At 42.7% G+C, this 24,391-nt stretch overlaps 1 protein-coding gene across 16 annotated transcripts in view; it reads left to right on the top strand.

The window, feature by feature from the left end:
- Positions 1-24,391, top strand: part of LOC137370059 (lethal(3)malignant brain tumor-like protein 4) — a 456,447-nt gene that overhangs the window by 52,016 nt on the left and 380,040 nt on the right. For 12 of the 16 annotated variants that reach the window (XM_068032126.1, XM_068032123.1, XM_068032124.1 and 9 more), the window contains one exon: positions 19,017-19,149. In XM_068032126.1, coding sequence (XP_067888227.1) covers positions 19,017-19,149 — 133 coding nt within the window. Of the gene's footprint in view, positions 1-6,388; positions 6,453-18,676; positions 18,770-19,016; positions 19,150-24,391 lie in introns of those variants that run through there. The other 4 variants (XM_068032133.1, XM_068032132.1, XM_068032134.1 and 1 more) reach the window with 3 other exon arrangements.

Here is a 24,391-nt window from a genome sequence, read left to right as displayed (position 1 = left end):
ATGTGAGCTAATGTCTGGGATGGTAACCAGAGGAATTGTCTACAATTTGCCTGTAGACTGCGTTGACCTACTCCTGGGGAATGATTTGGCTGGAGCGAAGGTAGTAGCTTCTCCAGTAGTCACGGAAAGACCAAGTGAAGTCAAGGAGACAGAGCAGTTACAGGAAAAGCTTCCAGGAATTTTTCCTTCATGTGTAGTGACCGAAGCAATGGCTAAACAAGTTCTGTCGTCAGAGGTCAAATTGGCACTGCAGACTGATATTTGGCTATCTGAAACTTTCTTTAGGGATTTGGACAATCTGAAGAAAATGTTCAGTAAGTCTTCTCTGATCAAGCTGATTCAGAGTTAAGTAAGGTGGCACAATCGGCTGAAGCTGAAGCAGAGCGAGTTCCAGAATGCTACTATATTAAAAATGGGACTCGGATGAGCAAGTGGAGACCTCCTCGCAGACCTGTGGAGGAAGAATTGACAGTAGTTTACCAGATAGTGGTATCACCTCAGGATAGCCCTTGACATTCCTATGGCAGAACATGCAAGGATCCGGAAGACCCAAGCATGTTTAAGTTGCCATTTTTACTGACCAGGTCTTCATAAGGACGTGGTGCTGTTTTGTTAAATGTGCTATACGTGTCCTCTCTGGCCACAGGAGAAGTGCCAGAGGACTGGAAGACAGCGAATGTGGTACCATTATTCAAGAAGGGTAGTAGGGATAAACCAGGTAATTATAGGCCGGTGAGTCTAACATTAGTGGTTGGGAAACTATTGGAAAAAATTCTGAGGGACAGGATTAATCTCCACTTGGAGAGGCAGGGATTAATCAGGGATATTCAGCTCGGCTTTGTCAGGGGGAGATCGTGTCTAACTAACTTGATTGAATTTTTCGAGGAGGTGACTAGATGTGTCGATGAGGGTAAAGCAGTAGATTTAGTATACATAGATTTCAGTAAGGCTTTTGATAAGGTCCCACGTGGGAGATTGGTTAAGCAGGTAAGAGCCCATGGGATCCAGGGCAATTTGGCAAATTGGATCCACAATTGGCTTCGTGGCAGGAGGCAGAGGGTAATGGTCGATGGCTTTTTTTGCAATTGGAAGCCTGTGACCAGTGGTGTACCACAGATCTGTGCTGGGACCCTTGCTGTTTGTTGTGTACATGATTTAGGCATGAATATAAGAGGTATGATCAGTAAGTTCGCAGATGACCGAAAATTGCTGGTGTCGTAAATAGTGAGGAGGAAAGCCTTGGATTACAGGGAGATATATATGGGCTTGTAAGATGGACAGAGCAGTGGCAAATGGAATTTAATCCTGACAAGTGTGAGGTAATGCATTTTGGGAGGACTAACAAGGCAATGGAATACACAGTGGGTGGTAGGACCCTAAGAAGTACAGAAAGTCAGAAGGACCTTGGTGTACTTGTCCATAGATCACTGAAGGCAGCAGCACAGGTAGATAAGGTGATTAGGAAGGCATATGGGATACTTGCCTTTATTAGCCGAGGCATAGAATATAAGAGCAGGGAGGATGGAGCTGTACAAAACTCTAGTTAGGCCACAGTTGGAGCACTGTGTACAGTTCTGGTCACCACACTCTAGGAAGGATGTGATTGCACTGGAGAGGGTGCAGAGGAGATTCACCAGGATGTTGCCTGGACTGCAGCATCTCAGCTGTGAAGAGAGACTGAAAAGGCTAGGGTTGTTTTCCTCAGAGCAGAGAGGCTGAGGGGGGATGTGATTGAGGTGTACAAGATTATGAGGGGCATTGATAGGTTAGATAGGAGGAAACTTTTTCCGTTAGTGGAGGGGTCAATAACCAGGGGGCATAGATTTAGGGTATGGGGTAGGAGGTTTAGGGGAGATTTGAGGAAAATGTTTTTCACCCAGAGGGTGGTTGGAATCTGGAACGCACTGCCTGAAGAGGTGGTGGAGGTAGGAACCCTCACAACATTTAAGAAGTAATTAGATGACCAATTGAAACGCCAGAGCATACCGGGCTACGGGCCAAGTGCAGGAATATGGGATGAGAATAGTTGGGTGCTGTATGGCTGGCACAGACACGATGGGCTGAAGGGCCTGTTGCTGTGCTGTATAACTCTATGACTCTATATGGGGAGAAGGCAGGGGAATGGAATTGAGCAAGTTGCTCTTTCAGAGAGGCGGTGTAGACATGATGGGTCGAATGGCCGCCTCCTGCACTGTAATGATTTTGTGAATCCAAGAAAAGTTTTTAGAACAGAGGGACGAGCCTTCCATGTTAGATTATGTATCCGTGTTCTGGGAGCAGCTCACGTGAGCCTGCAAAAAGTGGCTCATGAACACCTTTAAAGCCTCCCAAACAGCCATGACGAAATGAGCAGACAAGCATGCCAAGACCCACACATTTCAACCAGGGGATGAACTGTTAGTATCACTACCTTTACAAGATGAACCGCTGAAAGCTTGGTTCAGTGGACCATATAGAGTAGTCAAAAGGATTGGTAAAGTAGATTATTTGACACCCCAGATAGCCAGAAAAAGAACTGTTGAAACACTATCACTGCCAGGAGGAGGATAAGCAAGCACAGATATGTCAGGTAGTAAGGACGGTGAAGGACGAAAGGGATAGTGAGGATGAGGCAGGAGGAGGCTGAGACAGTTCCCAAATTGAACTTCCTATTATCTGGTTAGCTTCCAAAATAGATTTGTTAAAGGAATACTGGCAAGTTATTTTAACACCCTGAGCTAAAGAAAAGCCTGATGGTTCAACTAGATTTTGCATAGACTACAGAAAGGTTAATGCAGTAACAAAGGCAGACTCCTACCCAATTCCTCGCTTGGAAAACTGTATTGACAGAGTGGACAGTGTCACGTTTCTTACAAAAACAATTTTGTTGAAGGGATAAAAACAAGAAATGCTGGAACCACTCAGCAGGTCTGGCAGCATCTGTGAAAAGAGAAGCAGAGTTAACGTTTCGGGTCAGTGACCCTTCTTCGGAACTGACAAATATTAGAGAAGTCACAGGTTATAGGCAAGTGAGGTGGGGGTGGGGCAAGAGATAACAAAGGAGAAGGGGCTGTCATGCTCTGAAATTATTGAACTCAATGTTCAGTCCGGTAGGCTGTAGTGTGCCTAATTGGTAGATGAGATGCTGTTCCTCGAGCTTGCGTTGATGTTCACTGGAACACTGCAGCAATCCCAGGACAGAGATGTGAGCATGAGAGCACAGGGGAGTGTTGAAATGGCAAGCAACCGGAAGCTCAGGGTCCTGCTTGCGGACTGAGCAGAGATGTCCCGCAAAGCGGTCACCCAGTCTGCGCTTGGTCTCTCCAATGTAGAGGAGACCACATTGTGAGCAGCGAATACAGTATACTACATTGAAAGAAGTACAAGTAAATCGCTGCTTCACCTGAAAGGAGTGTTTGGGGCCTGGGATAGTGAGGAGAGAGGAGGTAAATGGGCAGGTATTACACCTCCTGCGATTGCAGGGGAAGGTGCCATGGGACGGGGACGAGGTGGTGGGGGTAATGGAGGAGTGGACCAGGGTGTCGCGGAGGGAACGATCCCTTCGGAATGCTGACGGGAAGGGAGGGGAAGATGCATTTGGTAGTGGCATCACGCTGGAGGTGGCGGAAATGGCGGAGGATGATCCTTTGGATAAGGAGGCTGATGGGGTGGAAAGTGAGGACAAGGGGAACCCTGTCACGGTTCTGGGAGGGAGGGGAAGGGGTGAGGGTAGAGGTGCGGGAAATGGGCCGGATGCGGTTGAGGGCCCTGTCAACCACCGTGGGGGGAAATCCTCGGTTGAGGAAAAAGGAGGTCATATCAGAAGCACCGTCATGGAAGGTGGCATCATAAGAGCAGATGCGTGGGAGACGGAGAAACTGGGAGAATGGAAAGGAGTCCTTACAGGAGGTTGGGTGTGTAGTCGAGGAAGCTGTGGGAGTCAGTGGGCTTATAATGGATATCAGTAGACAACCTATCCCCAGAGATGGAGACAGAGAAGTCGAGGAAGGGAAGGGAAGTGTCAGAGATGGACCATGTAAAGGTGAGGGAAGGGTGGAAATTTAAAGCAAAGTTGATAAAGTTTTCCAGTTTGGGGCGGGAGCAGGAAACGGCACCGATACAGTCATCAATGTCCTGGAAAAAGAGTTGGGGGAGGGGGCCTGAGTAGGACTGGAACAAAGAATGCTCGACATATCCCACAAAAAGACAGGCATAACTAGGACCCATGCGGGTACCCATAGCGACACCTTTTACTTGAAGGAAGTGGGTGGAGTTGAAGGAGAAGTTGTAAAATGTGAGAACAAGTTCAGCCAGGCGGAGGAGGGTGGTGGTGGATGGGGACTGGTTGGGCCTCTGTTCCAGGAAGAAGCGGAGAGCCCTCAAACCATCCTGGTGGGGGATGGAGGTGTAGAGCGATTGGACGTCCATAGTGAAGAGGAGGCGGTTGGGACCAGGAAACTGGAAATTGTCAAAATGACGTAGGGCGTCAGAGGAGTCACGGATGTAGGTGGGAAGAGACTGGACCAGCAGAGAGAAGATAAAGTCAAGATAGAAAGAAATAAGTTCAGTGGGGCAGGAGCAGGCTGACACAATGGGTCTGCCAGGAGAGTCCTGTTTGTGGATTTTGGGAAGGAGGTAGAAGCGGGTTGTCCAGGGTTGCGGGACTATGAGGTTGGAAGCTGTAGAGGGAAGATCTCCAGAGGAGATGAGGTTAGTGACAGTCCTTTGGACGGTGGCTCGATGTTCGCTGGTGGGGTCATGGTCCAGAGGGAGGTAGGAAGAAGTGTCCGTGAGTTGGTGTTGAGCTTTTGCAAGGTAGAGGTCGGTACGCCATACAACAACAGCACCACCCTTATCTGTAGGTTTGATGATCAAACCTATCCCTAACATATCCCTTTGTTAAAGGGATACCGGCAAGTTCTTATAACACCCCAAGCTAAAGAAATATTGGTCTTTGTCACAACAGATGGTCTTTTCCAATGCCAAGTGATTCCATTTGGGCTAAATAAAAATCCCCAGCCACTTTCCAGAGACTAATGAATCAAGTAGTAGCCAGTGTTCCTAACTGTAGTTTACCTTGATGATATGCTGGTTTACAGTGACACTTGGAAGGACCACTTGTAACATCTAAAACCTCTGTTTAGAAAATTACAGTTGGCTGATTTGGTCATGAAACTTAAGAAAAGTGAATTTGCAGAAGCACGGGTAACCTATCTAGGACATATAGTAGGGCAAAGACAAGTGTTGCCAAGGACAGCAGAAGTACAAGCATTGGTGGAGTTCCTTGCCCTTAAGGCTAAATGAAAAATCATGAGGTTTTTAGAAATGTTTGGTTTCTGCTGCAAGTTTGTACCAAATTTCAGCACTATAGCTGCTCTACTGATGGATTTGCTACAAAAGAAAGCCAAGGTGTTATGGTCAGGTGAGTGCCAACCGTCTTTTGAGCGGCTGAAAGCAATTTTGATCAATGAACCAGTGTTGGCCGCCTGAATTTCATGAAGCCCTTCAAGGTATCCTACATGGTCTATTGATGCTAGTGACTTGGGGGTAAATGTAGCCCTGTTAAAAGATGATGAATTGGGCATAGAAAGGCCAGTGGTATACTTTTCCATAAAGCTAAATTGACACCAAAAGAGTTACTCTACAGTGGAAAAAGAAACCCTGGGCTTAGTACTAGCTCTTAAACATTTTGTATTATATGTCTGCCACAGCTATGGTGAGATGCTGGTATATACTGATCATAAACCCCCAGCCTTAGTGGAAAAATTCAAAAACCAGAATGCCAGACTATTTCGATGGAGTTTACCGTTGCAGCCCTATCACTTAAAGATTATCCACATTGCAGGGAAAAGCAATGTAATTGCTGATGCTTTGCTTTGTCTAGAATTTAACTTTGCTTTGAGTTATCTGAGTGCAAAGCTAGTACAGGCAGAACTGTATTTTTTACAGGTAAAGCGTGAATAAGAATGAGTGTGTAAATGTATTAATTTTTTTCTTTTTTTTGTCCACACTTTATAATGAAACATATTTAAAAATGGAGTTCCATTCCTCCCAAGGGTGGAGGTGTCGTGAAGGTGCTTCCATTATTAATATTTTTTGAGGACTTGTGTTTAAAAAGAACTGTGGAAAACAACTGAGGAGATGCGAGACTTTTTTTTTTTGAATGGTCACTGGAAGGACACACGACTTTGTTTAAAATCAAACATTAACTGGACGTCACATGTCTTAAGCTGAGTAAACAGCCGGAGCCTTATGGACTCTGGAACTGTTTGGAATTAGAGAAGTCACATGTCTGGGTTTATGGCTGAGGAGTTTTGGTTTCACTTATTGGATATTGTTTGGAGTTCAGTTGGTGTGCATCCTGTTAAGAGAGAAGCCACCCAACTCATCCCTTGCCACCTGTGTTGAAAAATCTTCTGAGAATCCAGTGTAATAGCCGAACCTACTGATGCAGTAATTCTGCCAAAAAGCTGGTAAGATTTCCTGTTAACATCTCCTGAATGAATTGTTTAGTTTACTTTCGAGATACAGCACTGAAACAGGCCCTTCGGCCCACCGAGTCTGTGCCGACCATCAACCACCCATTTATACTAATCCTACACTAATTCCATATTCCTACCACATCCCCACCCTGTCCCTATATTTACCTGCCACCTACCTATACTAGGGGCCATTGCTAATGGCCAATTTACCTATCAACCTGCAAGTCTTTGGCTTGTGGGAGGAAACCAGAGCACCCGGAGGAAACCCACGCAGACACAGGGAGAACTTGCAAACTCCACACAGGCAGTACCCAGAATTGAACCCGGGTCTCTGGAGCTGTGAGGCTGCAGTGCTAGCCCTTGCGCCACTGTGCCGCCCTTCTGAAAAGATCCCAGTGACAGCCGCATGTGTCCAGTGACACAGTCTAAGTGTACCAGGATGCCAGACCAAAAGTCATCTGGAACATTTCATGTATTAGCCTTTTTTCCTTAAAGAAGTAACAGTTATTTGTACGAATATTTTTGTTCTTGTAAAGTTGATTTCTGCAGAGAAAGCTTCTTTATTTTTTCTTTAACCGGTGTGTGTGTGTTGGGTTATATAGAAGGGGACAATATAAGTAACTGCGGGAGGAAGCGAGAGAGAGAAATAGATTGCATGGGGTAGAGAGTAAGCGTCCACACTTGTAAAGTGGATGAAATTGGCCAGGTAGATCAAGGAGATGGGCAGTAAGGTCAGCTGGCAGAGTATAGAGATCATCTAAGCAGTTAACAAAAAAATGATCAAAACCTACGAACAGCTATCCATAATCCATAGCCCCCAGGAATGACACAAATACTGTGCACTTAGAAAATTCAGAAAAGAGGTTGTCAGTCTTGGAGAACGTCCAGTCAGTACTTGACTATGTCTTTAAACAGCAAGTAATCAAGGCATCAGATGGCAGTGATGTTTCTGTGGTCCTATGAGTATTATTCCTGTGCTGCTTCGGTGTGTGAGGTTGCAGAAGGGTGTCATCAGTCAGATAAAGAGTGGGGATATACCCTGTCCCCGCGTCGCTATCTACTGACCTTCCTGGAGGGTGGAATAGTTTTTGTTGGAGGGGGGTGGGGGTGTTGGGCAGAATAAGTAGCTCAGGAGGAAAAGTTTGTGGCAGCTGGCAGTGAAACTGGCACAGACTTGCATGATTGTTTGGAAGTAATCACATGCCTGTTGGTGTAAGTGGCAGTGATATTGTATGCAAGTCCTCGAGACACCTCATGATGCCTTCACAAAATATGAGCTATAGTAAATCCTTTTGGAGCATCAAAGGGAAAGTTTAGCCACTTCCTTTGAATGGCCTTATTCTCATCTTTATGGAGAAAATATCTATCTAATTTAGCAAATATAATTTTAACGTAACTTTTTAAGAAGTTGCTCAAGATGGCTGTGATTCTGTTTAGAGACGTTATTAACTCTATCTGCGATTGGGATGACAAAACTGATTTTTGGGATGGTGAAACATGACACTTCACTTATTCATTGCTTGCACAGCCATTTCACTTGTTTACTTTATTTTAGAGAAAGATGTCTCAGAGCTGTGGAAAAAGTAAAAATGTGGGGAGCATTTTCTTACAAATATTGCAGGATTAATCCAACCCGGTGCCTTATTCTGGGATGCTTCTTTAAGTGTCATTATAAAGTTTAAGTAGCACATCATGAGTACAAAGAAATAGCCTCAGTCTCCATAAATTTGGCAGGAGATTGGTCATGGTTTCACAGGAAGAATTTTGTAAGTCTCTAGTGGAATAAACTACTCAACAAGACATTCTGACTCCTAATTTTCACACTGATGGAGCCTGAGAACTGCTGTTTTCTCAAAGGGACAAGTGCTTTCTTTGAGAAGTTTCTTTCTAATGTCTGGTTTTATGCCCTCTCTCCCATTCCCTTTAAAGAAGACATGCAAAGTTTGAAATCTATACCACTAGCTGGTAAATAATGTAGGGCATTAGGATCTTAGCCACCAGCAAACCTGGGAAACTATTCTAGTTTTGTGGTTGTGGCCACAAACCAAAACTGGATATTTTAAAACATTTCTAATTGAGTAACATGTACATCCAGATGTCTGGTCTGTGGAAATCTATCACTTACACATTTTTATTCTTGCATTCCAACAGGTGCAGCAATGTGCTGTTGAATGTATTTCTACTTCCAGGGACAACCCATTTAATTTTTTGCACACCCCATAGCCAGCGAATCAATCTTGGTTTTTAATAAACTGTAGCCTTTAGTTATGAAATATGCACTTTAACAGTTAATCTTTCTAAAAGGATTATGAGCAAATCTTGCAGTCTATTAGTTTTAACTGTACATAATGAAAAACAGACATTACTATACATATCCTTTAAATATGTAAAAGTGGCAAATGTACTCATTTGGTACAAAGCTTTCATGGACTAAATGTCTGATGCTTTTGAACTTTCTCACTTATGCTCTTCCCAAATTGTGTTGTTTCTTCATGTGCCTCACCAGTGCAGCACAGTGGTTAGCATCGCAGCATCACAGCTCCAGCGACCCGGGTTCTGGGTACTGCCTGTGCGGAGTTTGCAAGTTCTCCCTGTGACCGTGTGGGTTTCCGCCGGGTGCTCCGGTTTCCTCCCACAGCCCAAGACTTGCAGGTTGATAGGTAATTTGGCCATTGTAAATTGCCCCTAGTGCAGGTAGGTGGTTGGAGAATGGTGGGCATGTGTTAGGGAATTTGGGATTAATGTAGGATTAGTATAAGTGGGTGGTTGTTGGTCGGCACAGACTTGGTGGGCCGAAGAGCCTGTTTCAGTGCTGTATCTCTCTATGACTCTATAACTACTTATTGTAATACTATGTTATTTTGAATATGTGCTAAAAATATTGCTGTGCACAAGTACATGTAACACAAAGGGATAATACAGCTGCACATCGCAGTTAAATGCACACTACATATACATGACGACTGAAGTAGAGTGTAACGAAATGCTTCCATTTTAAAAAATCTATTGATTGACTACTCGTGTTAAAACTAAAACTCTTCCATGGATGTATTTATTTTTAACCAAGTTCACTGAAAGGACACTTGACATGCTGTTTTAAAAACACCTGTGCTGGAAATCATGTGTTTTGGGCTCAAAAAACAACACAACCCTTGGTGACCTGGGAAAAATGGTTACAGGGAAGCCACATGTCAAAGTTAATAGAGGGTCGGAGGTCAAATCTCTGGGGTTTGGATATTGTTTTCAGTTTAGTTGGGGTGTGAACTGTTTGAAGACGGCTGTTGTTTTCCTGCCAAGGAAAAAGAAACCACCCAGTTCACCTCCACCTGTACCTCTTTAAAGAAATCCTGTCAAGATCCAGTGTGGGAGACCTAAAATCCCTGGTGCTGCATAGCTCCTGAGAAGCTGAAAAATAATCCTGCGATTCATGTGTGTGCTGGCAGAAAACCCTGATACCACATTTCTCCTGTCAAGCCTACTCGAATAATTCTTGACATCTCCAGAATGGACTGCTTCTGAAACTATCCCAGTGAATCTCTGTACACCTGGATGCCAGACCGAAAAAGGGACCACTGACATCCATCCATTTCTTTTTTTTTTTCATCAAGAATTAGCATGTATTTGGCCAAAGTAGTCTTTTTTTGTCTTTTTTTTTTGTAACAGACCTCTGCAGAGAGAGCATCTGTATTTTTTGTCAGTGTATGTGAGAGTGTAATTGGGGAATTTTCAAAAGGGAACTTTCATATTTCAATCTGTGTGTTAATGCTTCGTTGCTTGTTAAGTTTGATAAAGAACTGATAATTTTGTTGTTTATTAAAGAACCCTGGTTGGTGTATTTTATTCTGGGATTAAAAAATAGAGTCTAAGATTGGCTGTAGCAATAACCAGGTTAACATTTAAACATATGTTGTGGCCTGTGGAGAAGTGGAGCTAGAAGAGACACTGCACTTCTTTCCCCCCCACCCCCCCCCCCCCCCCCCGGTCGTAACAAAAGATACAACAAATTTACTTAAACTTTGCAATCATTGCCTTCTTTTAAAATTAAGAATTTCTAGATAATCAGTTGTAATAAGGAACAGTTCCTGAAATAAGAGAAAATAAAGCCAAATTGAACAGAAAGGCAGGCCTCAAAGGAAGAAATCCTCAATCAGAGCATTGTGGATTTATGCTGCCTTCAGGTTATCTAGTCTGCTTCTATTAACTCCTCCTGTCTCTTAAACCATGGCTTGTTGCTGCATTTCATCACCAAATAGACACATTCCATTTCACAGTTACATTGTGTTGCATGTCAACTATCCGGGGCAAATTGTTGTGCTCTGGCAGTGCATTCCAGTCACTGACACCATTAGTTTACCATAGCACCAACTATTGGGAAAGATATAGAGGTGCAAATTGGCAGGGAAATTACAGAGAAGTGAAAGAACTATCGAGTAGTGATAATGGGGGACTTCAATTATTCTAATATCAACTGGGATAGTAATTGTGTAAAGGGCAGCGAGGGAGAAGAGTTTTTGAAGTGTGTTAAGGAGAATTTTTCTTGACCAGGATGTTTCTGGCCCAATGAGGAAGGAGGCATTGCTGGATCTGGTTCTGGAGAATGAGGTGGGTCAAGCGGATCAAGTGTTAGTTGGGCAACATTTAGGGAGCAGTGATAGCATCATGAGGATTAGATCAGCTATGGGAAAGGACAAGGAGCAATCCTAGAGTGAAAATATTACATTGAAAGGAGGTAATTTGGAATCAAAGATTGGTGGGCAAAGCTGTTAACCATGGGCTGTGTTTGGGTACAGTCAAATTACATTCCAATGATGGCGATAGGTAGAGCAAACAAAGCCCCAGGTCCTGGATGATCAAGGAGATAGAGAGTAAGGTGCAGCTGAAAAAGGGTGCTTATGATAGATGTCACATTGATAATACAAATGAGAAGCAGGCTGAACATTGAAAGTTTAAGAAGGGGAGTGGAAAAAGGGAATGATAGGCAAAGAGAGAGTATGAGAAAGGAATGGCACTTAACAGAAAGGGAGATCCAAAAGTCTTATCTAGGCATATAAATAGTAGGATAGTAAGAGGAGGAGTGGGCCGATTAGGGACCAGAAACATAGAAAATAGGAGCAGGAGTAGACCATTCAGCCCTTCGAGCCTGCTACGCCATTCATTATGATCATAGCTGATCATCCAACTCAGTAGCCTGTTCCTGCTTTCGCCCCATACCCTTTGATCCCTTTAGACCCAAGAGCTATATCTAACTCCTTCTTGAAAACATAACATGTTTTGGCCTCAACTGCTTTCTGTGGTAGCGAATTCCACAGGCTCACCACTCTCTGGGTGAAGAAATTTCTCCTCATCTCAGTCCTGAAAGGTTTACCCAGTATCCTTAGACTATGACCCCTGATTCTGGACTCCCCCACCATCGGGAACATCTTTCCTGCATCTGCCGTGTCAAATCCTGTCCGAATTTTATAGGTTTCTATGAGATACCCCCTCGGTCTTCTGAACTCCAGCAAATATAATCCTAACCGACTCAATCTCTCCTCATCTGTCAGTCCCGCCATCCCAGGAATCAGTCTGGTCAACCTTCGCTGCACTCCCTCTCTAGCAAGAACACAATATTCCAAGTGTGGCCTCACCAAGGCCCTGTATAATTGCAGCAAGACATCCCTGCTCCTATACTTGAATCCTCTCGCTACGAAGGCCAACATACCATTTGCCTTTTTTACTGCCTGTTGCGCCTGCATGCTGACCTTCAGTGACTCCAGGTCTCGCTGCATATTCCCCTCTTTCAGTTTATAGCTGTTCAGATGATCTGCCTTCCTGTTTTTGCTACCAAAGTGGATAGCCTCACATTTATCCACATTATACTGCATCTGCCATGCATTAGCCCACTCACTCAACTTATCCAAATCACCCTGAAGCCTCTCTGCATCCTCCTCATAACTCAACCTCCCACCCAATTTTGTGTCATCTGCAAATTTGGAGATATTGCATTTAGTTCCCTCATTAAATCATTAATGTATATTGTGAATAGCTGGGGTCCTAGCACCCATCCCTGCGGTACCCAACTAGTCACTGCCTGCCATTCGGAACAAGACCCATTTATCCCTAAGGATCAATGAAGGAGGCAGAGGGCATAGTTGAGGTGCTAAATAAGTACTTTGCCAAGGAAAAAGATGTTGCCGGAGTCATAGTGAATGAGGTGGTAGTTGAGACAGTGGATTGGCTAAAAATTGATAGAGGTGTTATTAGAAAGGTTGGCTGTACTTAAAGTTGATAAGTTTCCAGGACCAGATGGGATGTATCTGAGGATGCTCAGGGCGTTAATGAGGGAAATTGTGGAGGTCCTGGCTATAATCACCCACTTCTCTTTAGATATAGGGGTGGTGGCAGAGGACTGGAGGCAGATTCAATTGTTTTCAAAAGGGAATTGGATAAGCACCTGAAGAGAGAAAATTTGCCGGGCTGTGGGGAAAGGGCGGAGGACTGGGTCAAGTTGAGCTGTTCTTGCAGAGATTTGGACCTGACAGGTCAAATAGCTGCCTTTTGTGTTACAGCCATTCTATGATTCTGAATATCTGCTCAATGAGGCACTTTGTTGCAGGTTCTTTGCAAAGGGGTACTTTGTGGTGTCAGGAACCACATTTTGAGTGGTTAATCTATTTGTATGAGGAACCAATTGATTAACTTCTCAATCTGGAATCCATAAGATATGGGCATCATGGACACTGCAAGAGCAGACGCAGAGCCCTGGCCATGAGGAGGGCGGTGTGGGGGTGGTGGCGGGGGGTGTCAGAAAGGCAATAGAGGCCATACTCTCAGCATTGAGTGTCCCGTCAAAAGACCTACTGTCAGCATCGAGTGACCTGCCGAAGAAGAAGCTACTTGGACACATCAGTGAATCAGTGCTGCAGGCGACTGCCTCATTCCAGGCAGGTAGTGACTCAGATTTGTGCCCTCATTGAGGAAGACCTCAGACCTTGCAGTACTGCTTGCCGTGCCCTGCCAGTGGCCGTGAAAGTCAGTGTGACCTTGAACCACTTGGCCTCTGGGTCCTTCCAAGGATCAGCATTTGATCCTGGAGGCAAGTGGCAGTACACCATTGCATCTTGCAGGTCATGGATGCCCAATTTTTAAGAGCTGGGCAGTACATACAATTTCAAAGAGACAGGACCTCGCAGGCATAAAGGGCAGTGGGATTTGCCTCCATTGCTGGATTCCTGCAGATGCAGGGCATCGTCGATTGCACTCATGTAGCCATCAAGGTGCTGAGTGGCCGGTCAGTGAGATTCATCAACAGGAAGAGTTTCCTCTCCCTAAACTAGGGGTTGGCAACCTGCGGATTTGGAGCTGCATGTGGCTCTTTAACATTTCATTTGCGGCTCCCAGCCTTTTCTAGTTGGATTGCGTTATCATGACAAAAGCCAAAAAAAAATTAAATCAAGAAAAGTCAGAGCCCTGTTTTTGTTGAGGGGACAAAAAGCTAATCATTATGCTGCACTTTGAAATGATTATTTTAACCAAAACATCACTCTGCTCTAAATAAACCTGTTCGAATGGTATAGCTACACCATGGCTATCGGCAATGCATTTGGTTCAAGGAACAGGTTTTATGGTTGCCACCATTATTGTTTCTAATATAGCTGAGATGAGAAATTATTCAGAATCTGCTTTTGGAAGCTTTTTTTAATCACGAGAATTAATAGCTGGAAAGATTGTCATAATGTTACGCATCTTAAGTTGAAGTATTTTAAAGATGGCTTTATTGACCAAGTTTTAGGAAAAAAATTTATCACGATCTGTTATGAAAACACCAAGACGCAGCATCTTTCAGTTTTCGTATGTAAATTTTTATTTATTCAAAGTGCTGTTGTGCTGTTTTTCCATTAAATTGATATGGTTTGCCATTTTTGCATTTTCTTTACAAAGATGCTTATACATAATTAACGAAAATTTGAGGCATTAAACATGAACATGTACATACAGGTGACACAAAGAAATTTTTTTTAAATGCAAAGAATATCAAACAAGTGATAATTCAGAGTTAGATCTATTAATTTTGATTTATTTGATACATATATTCAATGCATGTATTTGTTTGTTATTTATGCAATTTATGAATTCTACCAGAGACACTTGGCAATTTGTCATGTGTTTGGTTTAGAAATGCCAAATTTTTATCTTGCAGATCCCAATAGTTTTTATTTTAGGCAATTAAAAAAAAAGGCTTTTCAGGTGAAACAGGTGGCCAACCCCTGCCCTAAACGTTCAGCTGGTATATGTCCACAACCAGAGCTTCATGCGTGTGTGCACACGCTATTCTGGCAGCTGCTATGATGCCTTCATCCTCCGGCAGTTGAGGGTGCCGCAGCTTTTCATGCCATCATCCAAACTTCTTGGACTGATTTTAGGGGACAGGGATATTCTTTGAAGAGATGGCTCCTCACCCCTTTACATGACCCCAAGATGGAGATACAGAGGCACGACAACTGGAGCCATCTGCTCACAAGGGCCATCATCGAGCAGGCCATGGGGGTCTGAAGATGTGGTTCTAGTGTCCTAATCGATCGATGCTCCCTGCAGTACACTTCTGCAAGGTTTTTGTGCATTGTGGTCTGCTGCGCTCTCCATACCATGACCCTCCAGTGAGGAGTGGACCTTGAAGAGGATGAGGCGCTAGATTGACACAGCTTATGGAGGAGGAAAAGGAAGATGCAGAGCAGAGGGGTGCCCATGCTGTGCAGGAAAGTGGCTAGGGCTGGCTCAGGAGTCAAAGCTCTCATTAGAATGGCATCAATGCCAGGTTACATCTGATTTTTTTTTTTAGAGATACAGCACTGAAACAGGCCCTTCGGCCCACCGAGTCTGTGCCGACCATCAACCACCCATTTATACCAATCCTACATTAATCCCATATTCCTACCACATCCCCACCCCTCAATTCCCCTACCACCTACCTATACCTGGGGCAATTTATAATGGCCAATTTACCTATCAACCTGCAAGTCTTTGGCTGTGGGAGGAAACCGGAGCACCCGGCGAAAACCCAAGCGGTCACAGGGAGAACTTGCAAACTCCACACAGGCAGTACCCAGAACTGAACCTGGGTCGCTGGAGCTGTGAGGCTGCGGTGCTAACCACTTCACCACTGTGCCACCCAGGCATGATTTACCTGAGCACTACTCATCCAACAGAACTGCATGCTCTGGAACTCACTTTGATCTACCTGTGAGAACGCTTCCATTGAAGGCACAACTTTGAATAGATCTACTCTTAACCACCAATGCTTGGTGCACATCTGCCCAGCAGTCTCGGTGTCCCCGTTCAAAGACTACGGCTTCCCTTCACTTCATCCCTGTTTTGCTGTAGCGTGTTAAATAATGGAACTCGCACGTCTGGGATCATGGCTCAACATTTCCAGTTTTGTTAATAAATTAAAAAGGCACGCGCTCACAAGTGAAATAAACCCCAGTGAACCACTCAGTGCTCTGACTAACGAGGTGGCCTCCGCTCTTGGCCACTTCTACGTTGTGCTCCCCTTGTGGCATCAGATGAGGTGGAGGCAGTTTCCTCGTGTGTGTCTGCTTGCGGCTGAGGTTTGCTGGTGTACCTGCACTGCTTTGTGGGTTGAAGCAGCTCCTTTATTGTGTCATCTGTGCTGCATTTTGGTGTGCTGCTGACGAACTGTAGCCTTAATGCACCCTTTATAGCAGGCAGAATTAATGTGAGGAGGGTTGAGATGCACATTTCCCTTTTAATTGGTGGTTAGGAAATAATAAACTAGGGTTGTGCCTGTGCATTAACTGGAATTAAACTAGTTTACTATCCTGATGAATTTTAGCAAGGGCGAGAATTGGCAAACACTCTGTTACTGTTAATGCAGAAAAGGGAAAATTCACCAATTCTGCACTCCCAGCAGGAAACTGGTCAGTATTTATACTTCACCCTACACCAGAAAGTAGATTATCTGATCATTATCTCGCTACTGTTTGTGGGTCCTTGCCATGCACAAATTGGCTGCTGCGTTTACGGCCTTAACACAGTGACTACACTTCAAAAGTACTTCATTGGCTGTAAAGCGCCATATAACTGCAAGTTTCTTTCTTTCCAATTACCACCTGTCATCTGGCCTTGCTTTACCTGAGGACTACACTATCATAACTTATTGCATGTAACGTCATGCAAGATTTACTAGTTTAGGAACATAGGAACTGGAGTAGGCCATTTAGCCCTTCCAGCCTGTTTCCTCCCGTCAATGGCTGATCTGTGACCTAACTCCAGATACACTCCCGCCCAAACTCCCTTAATATCTTTGGATAACAAAAATGTTCAATCCCTGATTTAAAATGAACAATTGATCTACCATCAATTGCCGCATGCGGAAGGAAGTTCCAAATTTCTGTCACGCTTTTGGTCTAGAAGTGTTGCTTAATTTCACTCCTGAAAGGTCTGGCTCTAATTAGACAATGCCTCCACTCTAATACTTCTCATCCGGTGGAAATTGTTACTTTTTAAATATTTTTTATGCTGTTATGAAAAAGCAGGATTTGTAGATAGTATTCCTTTAGGACATGCAAGCAAAATTTGTGAAAATAAAATATTAATGGCCCAGATTTTGAAGTCAGCAGTGAAACAACAGTATTCGCCACTGACTTCAAAGAAAGATACCGACAAAGATCTAGTGATAGCTTGTAGTGTGGATTTCTCCTTTCTCAACATTAATTTCATGCTGGCGTCCAGCAGCAGGGATGTTATCAGGCAGGGTAAAGAGTCAATCGCCTTGAAAAATTCACACAGACAGCAAATCTGCAAGTAAAATGTGCTGATTATCCTTTTAAAATAAATTTTATGGAGAGCAAAATAAAGCTTGGGCTGTACATATCAGAAGCTGAAATAACAGAAGTTGAATTTTATTTATTATATTAAAATGGGAATTTTTATTGTAATGGAAAATTTGGCATTTCTCAAATTTGACTTTTTGGTTTTCCAGGGCCGGAGAGGTTCTTCATCAGTTGTGACTTAGAACTCATTCACAGGATGTAACTTTTTATTATTTTTTTTACAGTGGTATTCTAATGAAAGGGGAAGTTCTCATTCATTCAGTGATTTCTAATTGATTTCCATTTGTGGAGAGTTCCAACAGTGCACCCTAAGGAGAAGGGTAGAATAACTGACAGCAACTTCTGGATTTCTGCATTTAATTGCACAGGTGCAAACTCCAGAAATTGCTGTCCTTTTCAGAGGACTAATGACGTTGAATCCTGACAGTTTAACTGTCATTACTGCCGCAAAATCCGGGCCATTGTTTCTGTTAATTTGTAAGATGGCCTTTGCACACAATGCCACAGATGTGTGCTACACAGTTTTCCACCAGGCTTCTGCCTGATTTCAGGTAAATCAGTTCTGAAAGGGGGATCCAATCTGCTCCCTTCCCACCAATTGTCATCACTTCAAGGTTTTCCAGCAGAAGTGATGGCCATTGAATGTGTTATGTAGCATTTTCTGTCATTAATGGTGTAACAAAGCTGAATTCAAGAAGTGGAAATCGGTTTGTGACATTGTGTCCCACTGTACAAGGGAGAGAATTTAAATTTCTAGATCTTCGAGAAGGGTTCAGTCATGGTGGACTAATTGATTGCACTGGCACCTCCTGTGAAATTTTAAATTAAAACAAATAATTAGGAATTCTTTTAAGTTCGTTTGGAAGCAGTTGGCTTTGCCCTGTTTCTCCAGACTCTCAAGCCTGCAGCAGCCACTCTTGCCCCCACTCCCTGCCGAGAATCTTTCAGAGTTACAGAATATGACTCTGATCTCTGAAAGTTTGCTGGGGTTGCTGATGGAAAGTTGAACAGGTGTCAAGCACCCCCCTGCTCCCCAATGCTGACTCCTCATCAAGTTTGTACCAAGGTAGACGTTCTTGGCCAGGTTGTTTCCCCCATGTTTTGAGTTTCTGACCTCATTATGAATTAGCATTAAAAGGCAATGAAAAACCTATGAGGAGAGAGGAGAAGGAAATTTGTAAGTTGAGGCAGTCTATGCTGCTTTCACATGCAGAATTTCTTGACACATATTTGGAATAAATCACGACCTGTCTTGTCAGTCCATCAAAGTACAGGAATGTGGATAGGGCTTGCAGTGCTCAAGTTCATAGCTTACATAATAAGATAATGTTGAAATCAGAATAAAATGTTCAGCGTATGATGAGAAATTTATTTCTATTCAAGATTTTTGATGGTTAAAATACATCTTTAATTAGAATGAACATTTCTTGAACAATCCGCGATTTGGTAAAGGCGGAATTGAGTTTAACCTTCACGGTAAGTGAATTCCTGCTGCAGCCATGAGTGATCATGAACATGTATTGCTTGATAAACATTTTTTTTCTTGTTATCTGTGGAATCAAATGTTGTTCATTCACTGTTCAGACATTAATTTAAGTGAACTAGTGCTAACACTTTCCCATATGGAGAACTGTTTTGTTTCATTAACTGTTCCTCTTTGTACGGTTGCCAAGTGATGTTTTCTTACATTGAAGTAGTAGTAAATCTTTAATTTTCTTATTAGTTTCAAATGAATGAGTTTGGAGCCCTGGAGATTATTACTACTGAAGAACGGGATGGAGAAACCAGTGCACAGATTGCTGCTGAGCTGATAGATGTAAAGGGGAATGCCTACAGTGATGCATCTAATGTTCGAGGTAAGGAAACCATGAACACTGCGAGAAATGTAGGAAAATGCTTGATCTCAAATTTAGAAGCTTTTTCTGGAGCGTCACTGGTGTTTAGATGGCAATTTTATTTTTTGAGGTCTGCAAATTTGAGTGGATCCCTTTTCTACATGCAGTGGCTGCATTGCTGTTCCCACAATGGACGTTCAGTGCTGTCTGGAGCCTATTTTAATAACTATATATGTGGATGACTGGTATAAGAGTGGCTAATGCCCATGATTAGTCCTAAAATGCACCATGGGTAATTCCGAATGAAAGGAAAAAGAAGCATACCTGTTGCCAGTAGCAGCCGATACTGGCTGGAGGGCTTTACTTTGAAACCTTTGAAGAGTAATCTTTTTTGAGTCGTCAGAGATTTTAGAGCAGTTTTTCTACTGTACCTGGGGAGTGTTGTACTGGGTGACGATTTGAATGCCAGATGGAAATGAGAAAATGAGGGCTCAAGCTTCTTCATGCAAACAGTTCCTGTTGGGAGGTGTAAATACACACTGTAAGATACAGAATGAACCACAGTGCAGTGTGAAGTATTATGTATGCAGCTATGTTCTAATGTGAAGAGTAAGATTGAATCAGTGGTACCCAAGGAAAAAAAGAGGGAGTCACCAGTGTTTACCTTGCTTGTCTTTGTCAGGTCAGTTTTCTGGCCTTGGTCTGCAGTTCTGGGTGAGAAAGGTGTTGCCAACTCCCTCCTTGTGGCAGCCAATATATTTTTCTGAGGTAAAAACAAGAAATGCTGGAAATACTCAGCAGGTCTGGCAGCATCTGTGGAGAGAGAAGCAGAGTTAACGTTTCGGGTCAGTGACCCTTCTTCGGAAGATTCCAGCATCCGCAGTATTTTGCTTTTATATTTTTCTGAGGTATCATCTCAGTCCTTCTCTCTTTGTTCTGCATCTCATCAGGAATGTGTGTAGATTCACCCCTTTGCAATTTTGGGCTCTCCTCTGGCTCTTTCCACTGGCCTGCTCTCCTTGTTCTATTTACCTGCGTCCACCACCCTACCACCACCAACCTTCCAAGCTATTTTAGTCTTTTTAAAGGCTACTGATGTAAATTTCCAACCCCCTCAGTGCAGTAATCCTGTATTACTTGAGAGTTACTTTCAGCCAATTCTAATGGATACTCAAATGAGCTAACTATGTGACTTACGGCTGGTCGGCATTGGAGAGAATTGGTGGCTGGAATTCTTAGCTCAGCAGAGCAATATCAGGGCAAATGGCTCCATGGAATTTTGGACCTGCTCATCCTCGCAATCTGGATCAGATTTGAGGTTTCAAAAATAGTGTCTAATTTAATATCTCATGCAGGCCCTTATATTTTTTTATTTAAAAAAATGGCATTGTGACAAAGTATATGGCTTGCAGATTTTTCAGCTGAGGGTGAAGTATTGTCCTTAGGCTGCAGTTATTGGTTTGACGTTGGCCCTTTCTTTAAAACAGTTTGAACAGCACCATCGAATTCTAGTGCCAAATCCGTGTTGCTCCATATTCAGTCAAGGAAGAGCTCTGCCCTTGTTTATTCTGCTTTCTGGCATTTAGGTTCCCAATCTTGTCTCAGTGGCAGCACACTCATCTCTGAATTACAAGGTTGTGGGCTCAAGTCTCACTCCACAAGTTTAACCACATAATCTAGGCTGACACTTCAGTGCCATCTTTTGGATTAGATGTAAATTGAGGTCCCCATCTGTCCTTAGAGTTTTAAAAGATGGCATGGCCAATATCTGTCCCATAACTGATAATCTAATTCTGTTGTGTGGGACCTTGCTGTGTGCAATTGGCACCAGCTTCTCCCACATTACAACAGTGACAACACTTTCAATGATTTCATTAGTTGTAAATTGCTTTGGGATGTCCTGAGATTGCTATATTAATGCAAGTTGTTTTTGTATCTGTGCTGTCTGAATAAGAATATAAGCAACAGGAGTAGGTCATACGGCCCCTTGAGCCTGTGCCACCATTCAATAACATCATGGTTGATCTTTGACATTAATTCCACTTTCCTGTCCAATCCCCATATCCTTTAATTCTCCTCGAATCCAAAAATCTATCTATCTCAGCCTCGTATATACTCAACAACTAAGCATCCACAGCCCTCTGGGTTAGAGAATAGTAATGTTTGGCCCTCAGGCTCAGGGTTTGTTGGAAGTCGATGCTTATTTTTTTCTAAAGAAAGAGCGCATATTGGACTGTGTTTAGGCAGGTCATTATGATCGATTGATAGAACAGAAAAACTTGGAAATATACGGCCATATGCAACACAGTTCGAAATGACACTTGCAGCACACAAGTGAGAAATTCCTGTATTTCGTGATCAGAGTTTCTCATGTAGAAAAATAGGGAACATTAATACGTAAATTGTATAATTTGTTAGAAATTTTTTTGCTGATATGATCACAGTTGCTCAACAAGTCATAACACAAAATTATAGTTAGAGAAAAATGATAGATCAGTGACAGATTTGGAAGGAAATAATAGCACAATAGTAGAAAAGAGGATTAATTGGGGTTTGCTGTGGGGTTCTCCCAGTCGCCTGTGGTAATTTTGGCAGAATAGCTGTGGCAACCCAGAAAAAGGATTCTGTTTTCCTGAGGTTTCTGCAGCTGTTCCAATAAAGTTACAGCGGACAATAAGGAGAATCCCTGTGAAAATACATCATATAATGGAGGAGGAAGAAAGTGCAGTTGAGTTGAGGAAATCAAGTAACAGCTAATAATAGAGCAGCCTGTAGGGATTTAATCAGGAAGGTTTCAGAGAAAGTTTTGTGCCCCTCAATTCTGATTAATAGTGATTTTCAAGCTGAAAATTAAATCTATTAAATTTGTTGATTGGGGTACATCTGTTTCCGTGTAATTATCATTAAGAGGATGCACAGTTAAAGTCTTTTCTTTTTAGGTGATGGATCCATAATGTGTTTGCAACCTAAAAATGCATTCTTGGGCATGTGTTCATCAAAGAATTGAATAATTTTCTAATCGGAAAGTATTTTCCAATTTGAGAATGGCTGTAGCACCAAATACATCCCGGATAGATGTGGCATTAGCTGGATGAAAAGCAGAACTGCTCTGAGTTTCTGGTTGACTCTGCAATTTGGTGCTCATGTGGAATTTGCAGGGCATGTATTTTAGGAGATTGTAGGCGTATAGTTTGTGATTTTCTATCTATTAATTTTAATGAGTGAACATTATGGTTTGTATGCTCTCCGTTTCCTAGAAGCACCCCCCTGCTGATCGTGTTGGATTGTGGAATCACCGCTCTAATCTCCACTTTCAATGGAGTGCCAGTACCACTGTGCTTTTTCTAATTCAGACATTCTCCTCTCATAGCCTTTCAGAACAGGAGTGCTGAATAATTGCTAGCTGGTGGCAACTTTTGATTACAATTCTGTGCTGATTGCACTGGAAACTGAATTGAGATTACCCCACAACACCTCAATTTGGAGTAGATGTGTGTGCTTTTTGCTGTTGATAATGCTTTTTAAAAGATTTGTCTGTGATGTAGCAAAGCACTCAGATATTACTTTATATGCTTACAAGAATCCTTGCCCTGAAATGCTATAAACTTCTCATAAATCCTCTGTTTCCACTGAATTTTGTTGAGAAGAAACTGATTTGCATGTGACTGGCTATCTCCAAGCCATTAGAATGTGCATGTGATGTGATCATGTTGCAATGTTTTTATCCATTGAATGAATAAACCTGATTGTGAGGAATTTTATAATGACTTGTAGACACCATCAAGGAGAGAAGACGCTCATTCTAATTTGCTGGGCTGGATTTGTGCAATCTATTATAGCTATCATATATCAAAATGTAAAATAGCAGTTACATTGAAAGTTGTATATAAAAATTCCTGCTGCTGTTGAATCTGTTCATATTATTTCAAATGAAAGAAGTACTCTCAATTTCCATGTGATAGAGTTAACAGTGAGAAAATATTAGAAATATAATCACATCTAAGGATCTAATTCAGTTTTCTGGTTCCTCTCTTGAAGACATGACTTCATACCGTGCTTTGGTTTTATAAGAGCCATCTTTTTCCTGTGCCCAAGTGGCCATTCGTCATGTGAGACAATGGGGTAGATTTTCCCTCCATGTGCTATTTGGATGGCCAGCAGGAAGTCCGGTTCATTTTGAACATAAGAACTAGGAGCAGGAGTAGGCAATTCAGCTCCGCCATTCAATACGATTGTGGCTGATCTCATCTCGGCCTCAACTCCAGTTTCCTACCAGTTCTCCATAACCCTTCAACTCATTTCTAATTAAAAATCTGTCTATCTTCACCTTAAGTTTACTCAATGTCCTGGCATCCACCGCACTCTGGGGTAGTGAATTCCACAGACTCACAACCCTTTGAAATAAGTAATTTCTCCTCATCTCTGTTTTAAATCTGATACCCCTTATCCTAAAACTATGACCACTTGTTCTAGATTGCTCCACCAGAGGAAACATCTCTACGTTTACTTTGTCAATCCCTTTAATCATCTTATATACCTCAATTAGATCTTCTCTCATTCTTCTAAACTCCAGAGAGTAAAGGCCTAAACTGCTCAATCTCTCTTCAGAAGACAAACCCCTCATCTCTGGAATCAATCTAGTGAACATCCTCTGAACTGCCTCCAATGCAACTACATCCCTCTTCAAGTAAGGGGACCAAAACTGTACACAATACTCCAGGTGCAGTCTCTCTAATGCCTTGTACAGTTGCAGCAACACTTCCCTACTTTTATACTTCATTCCTTTAGCAATAAATACCAAAATTCCATTTGCCTTCCTTATTACCTGCTGCACCTACATACTAATTTTCTGCGATTCATGCACAAGGACACCCAGATCCCTCTGCACTGAAGCACTCTGAAGTTTCTCTCCATTTAGATAATTTGCCTTTCTGTTCTTCCAACCAAAATGGATAACCTCACACTTATCCACGTTAAACTCCATCTGCCAAATTTTGGCCCATTCACCTAACATAACCTATTCATATACATTTGTAAATTGTTTATTTCTTTATTGCAACTTACTATCCCACCTATTTTAGTGTCATCTTCAAATGTGGCTATAGTACCTTCTATCCCTGCATCCAAGTCATTAATATAGATTGTAAATAGTTGGGGCCCGAGGACCGAACCCTGTGGCACCCCACTAGTTACATCTTGCCAACTAGAAAAGGCCCCACTTATCCCGACTCTCTGTTTTCTGTTGGTTATCCAATCCTCTATC

Source organism: Heterodontus francisci, chromosome 5, assembly GCF_036365525.1.
Source record: "Heterodontus francisci isolate sHetFra1 chromosome 5, sHetFra1.hap1, whole genome shotgun sequence".
NCBI lineage: Eukaryota > Metazoa > Chordata > Chondrichthyes > Heterodontiformes > Heterodontidae > Heterodontus > Heterodontus francisci.
Note: the sequence above shows the minus strand (reverse complement) of the source record. Positions and strands in the feature narration are given on the sequence as shown.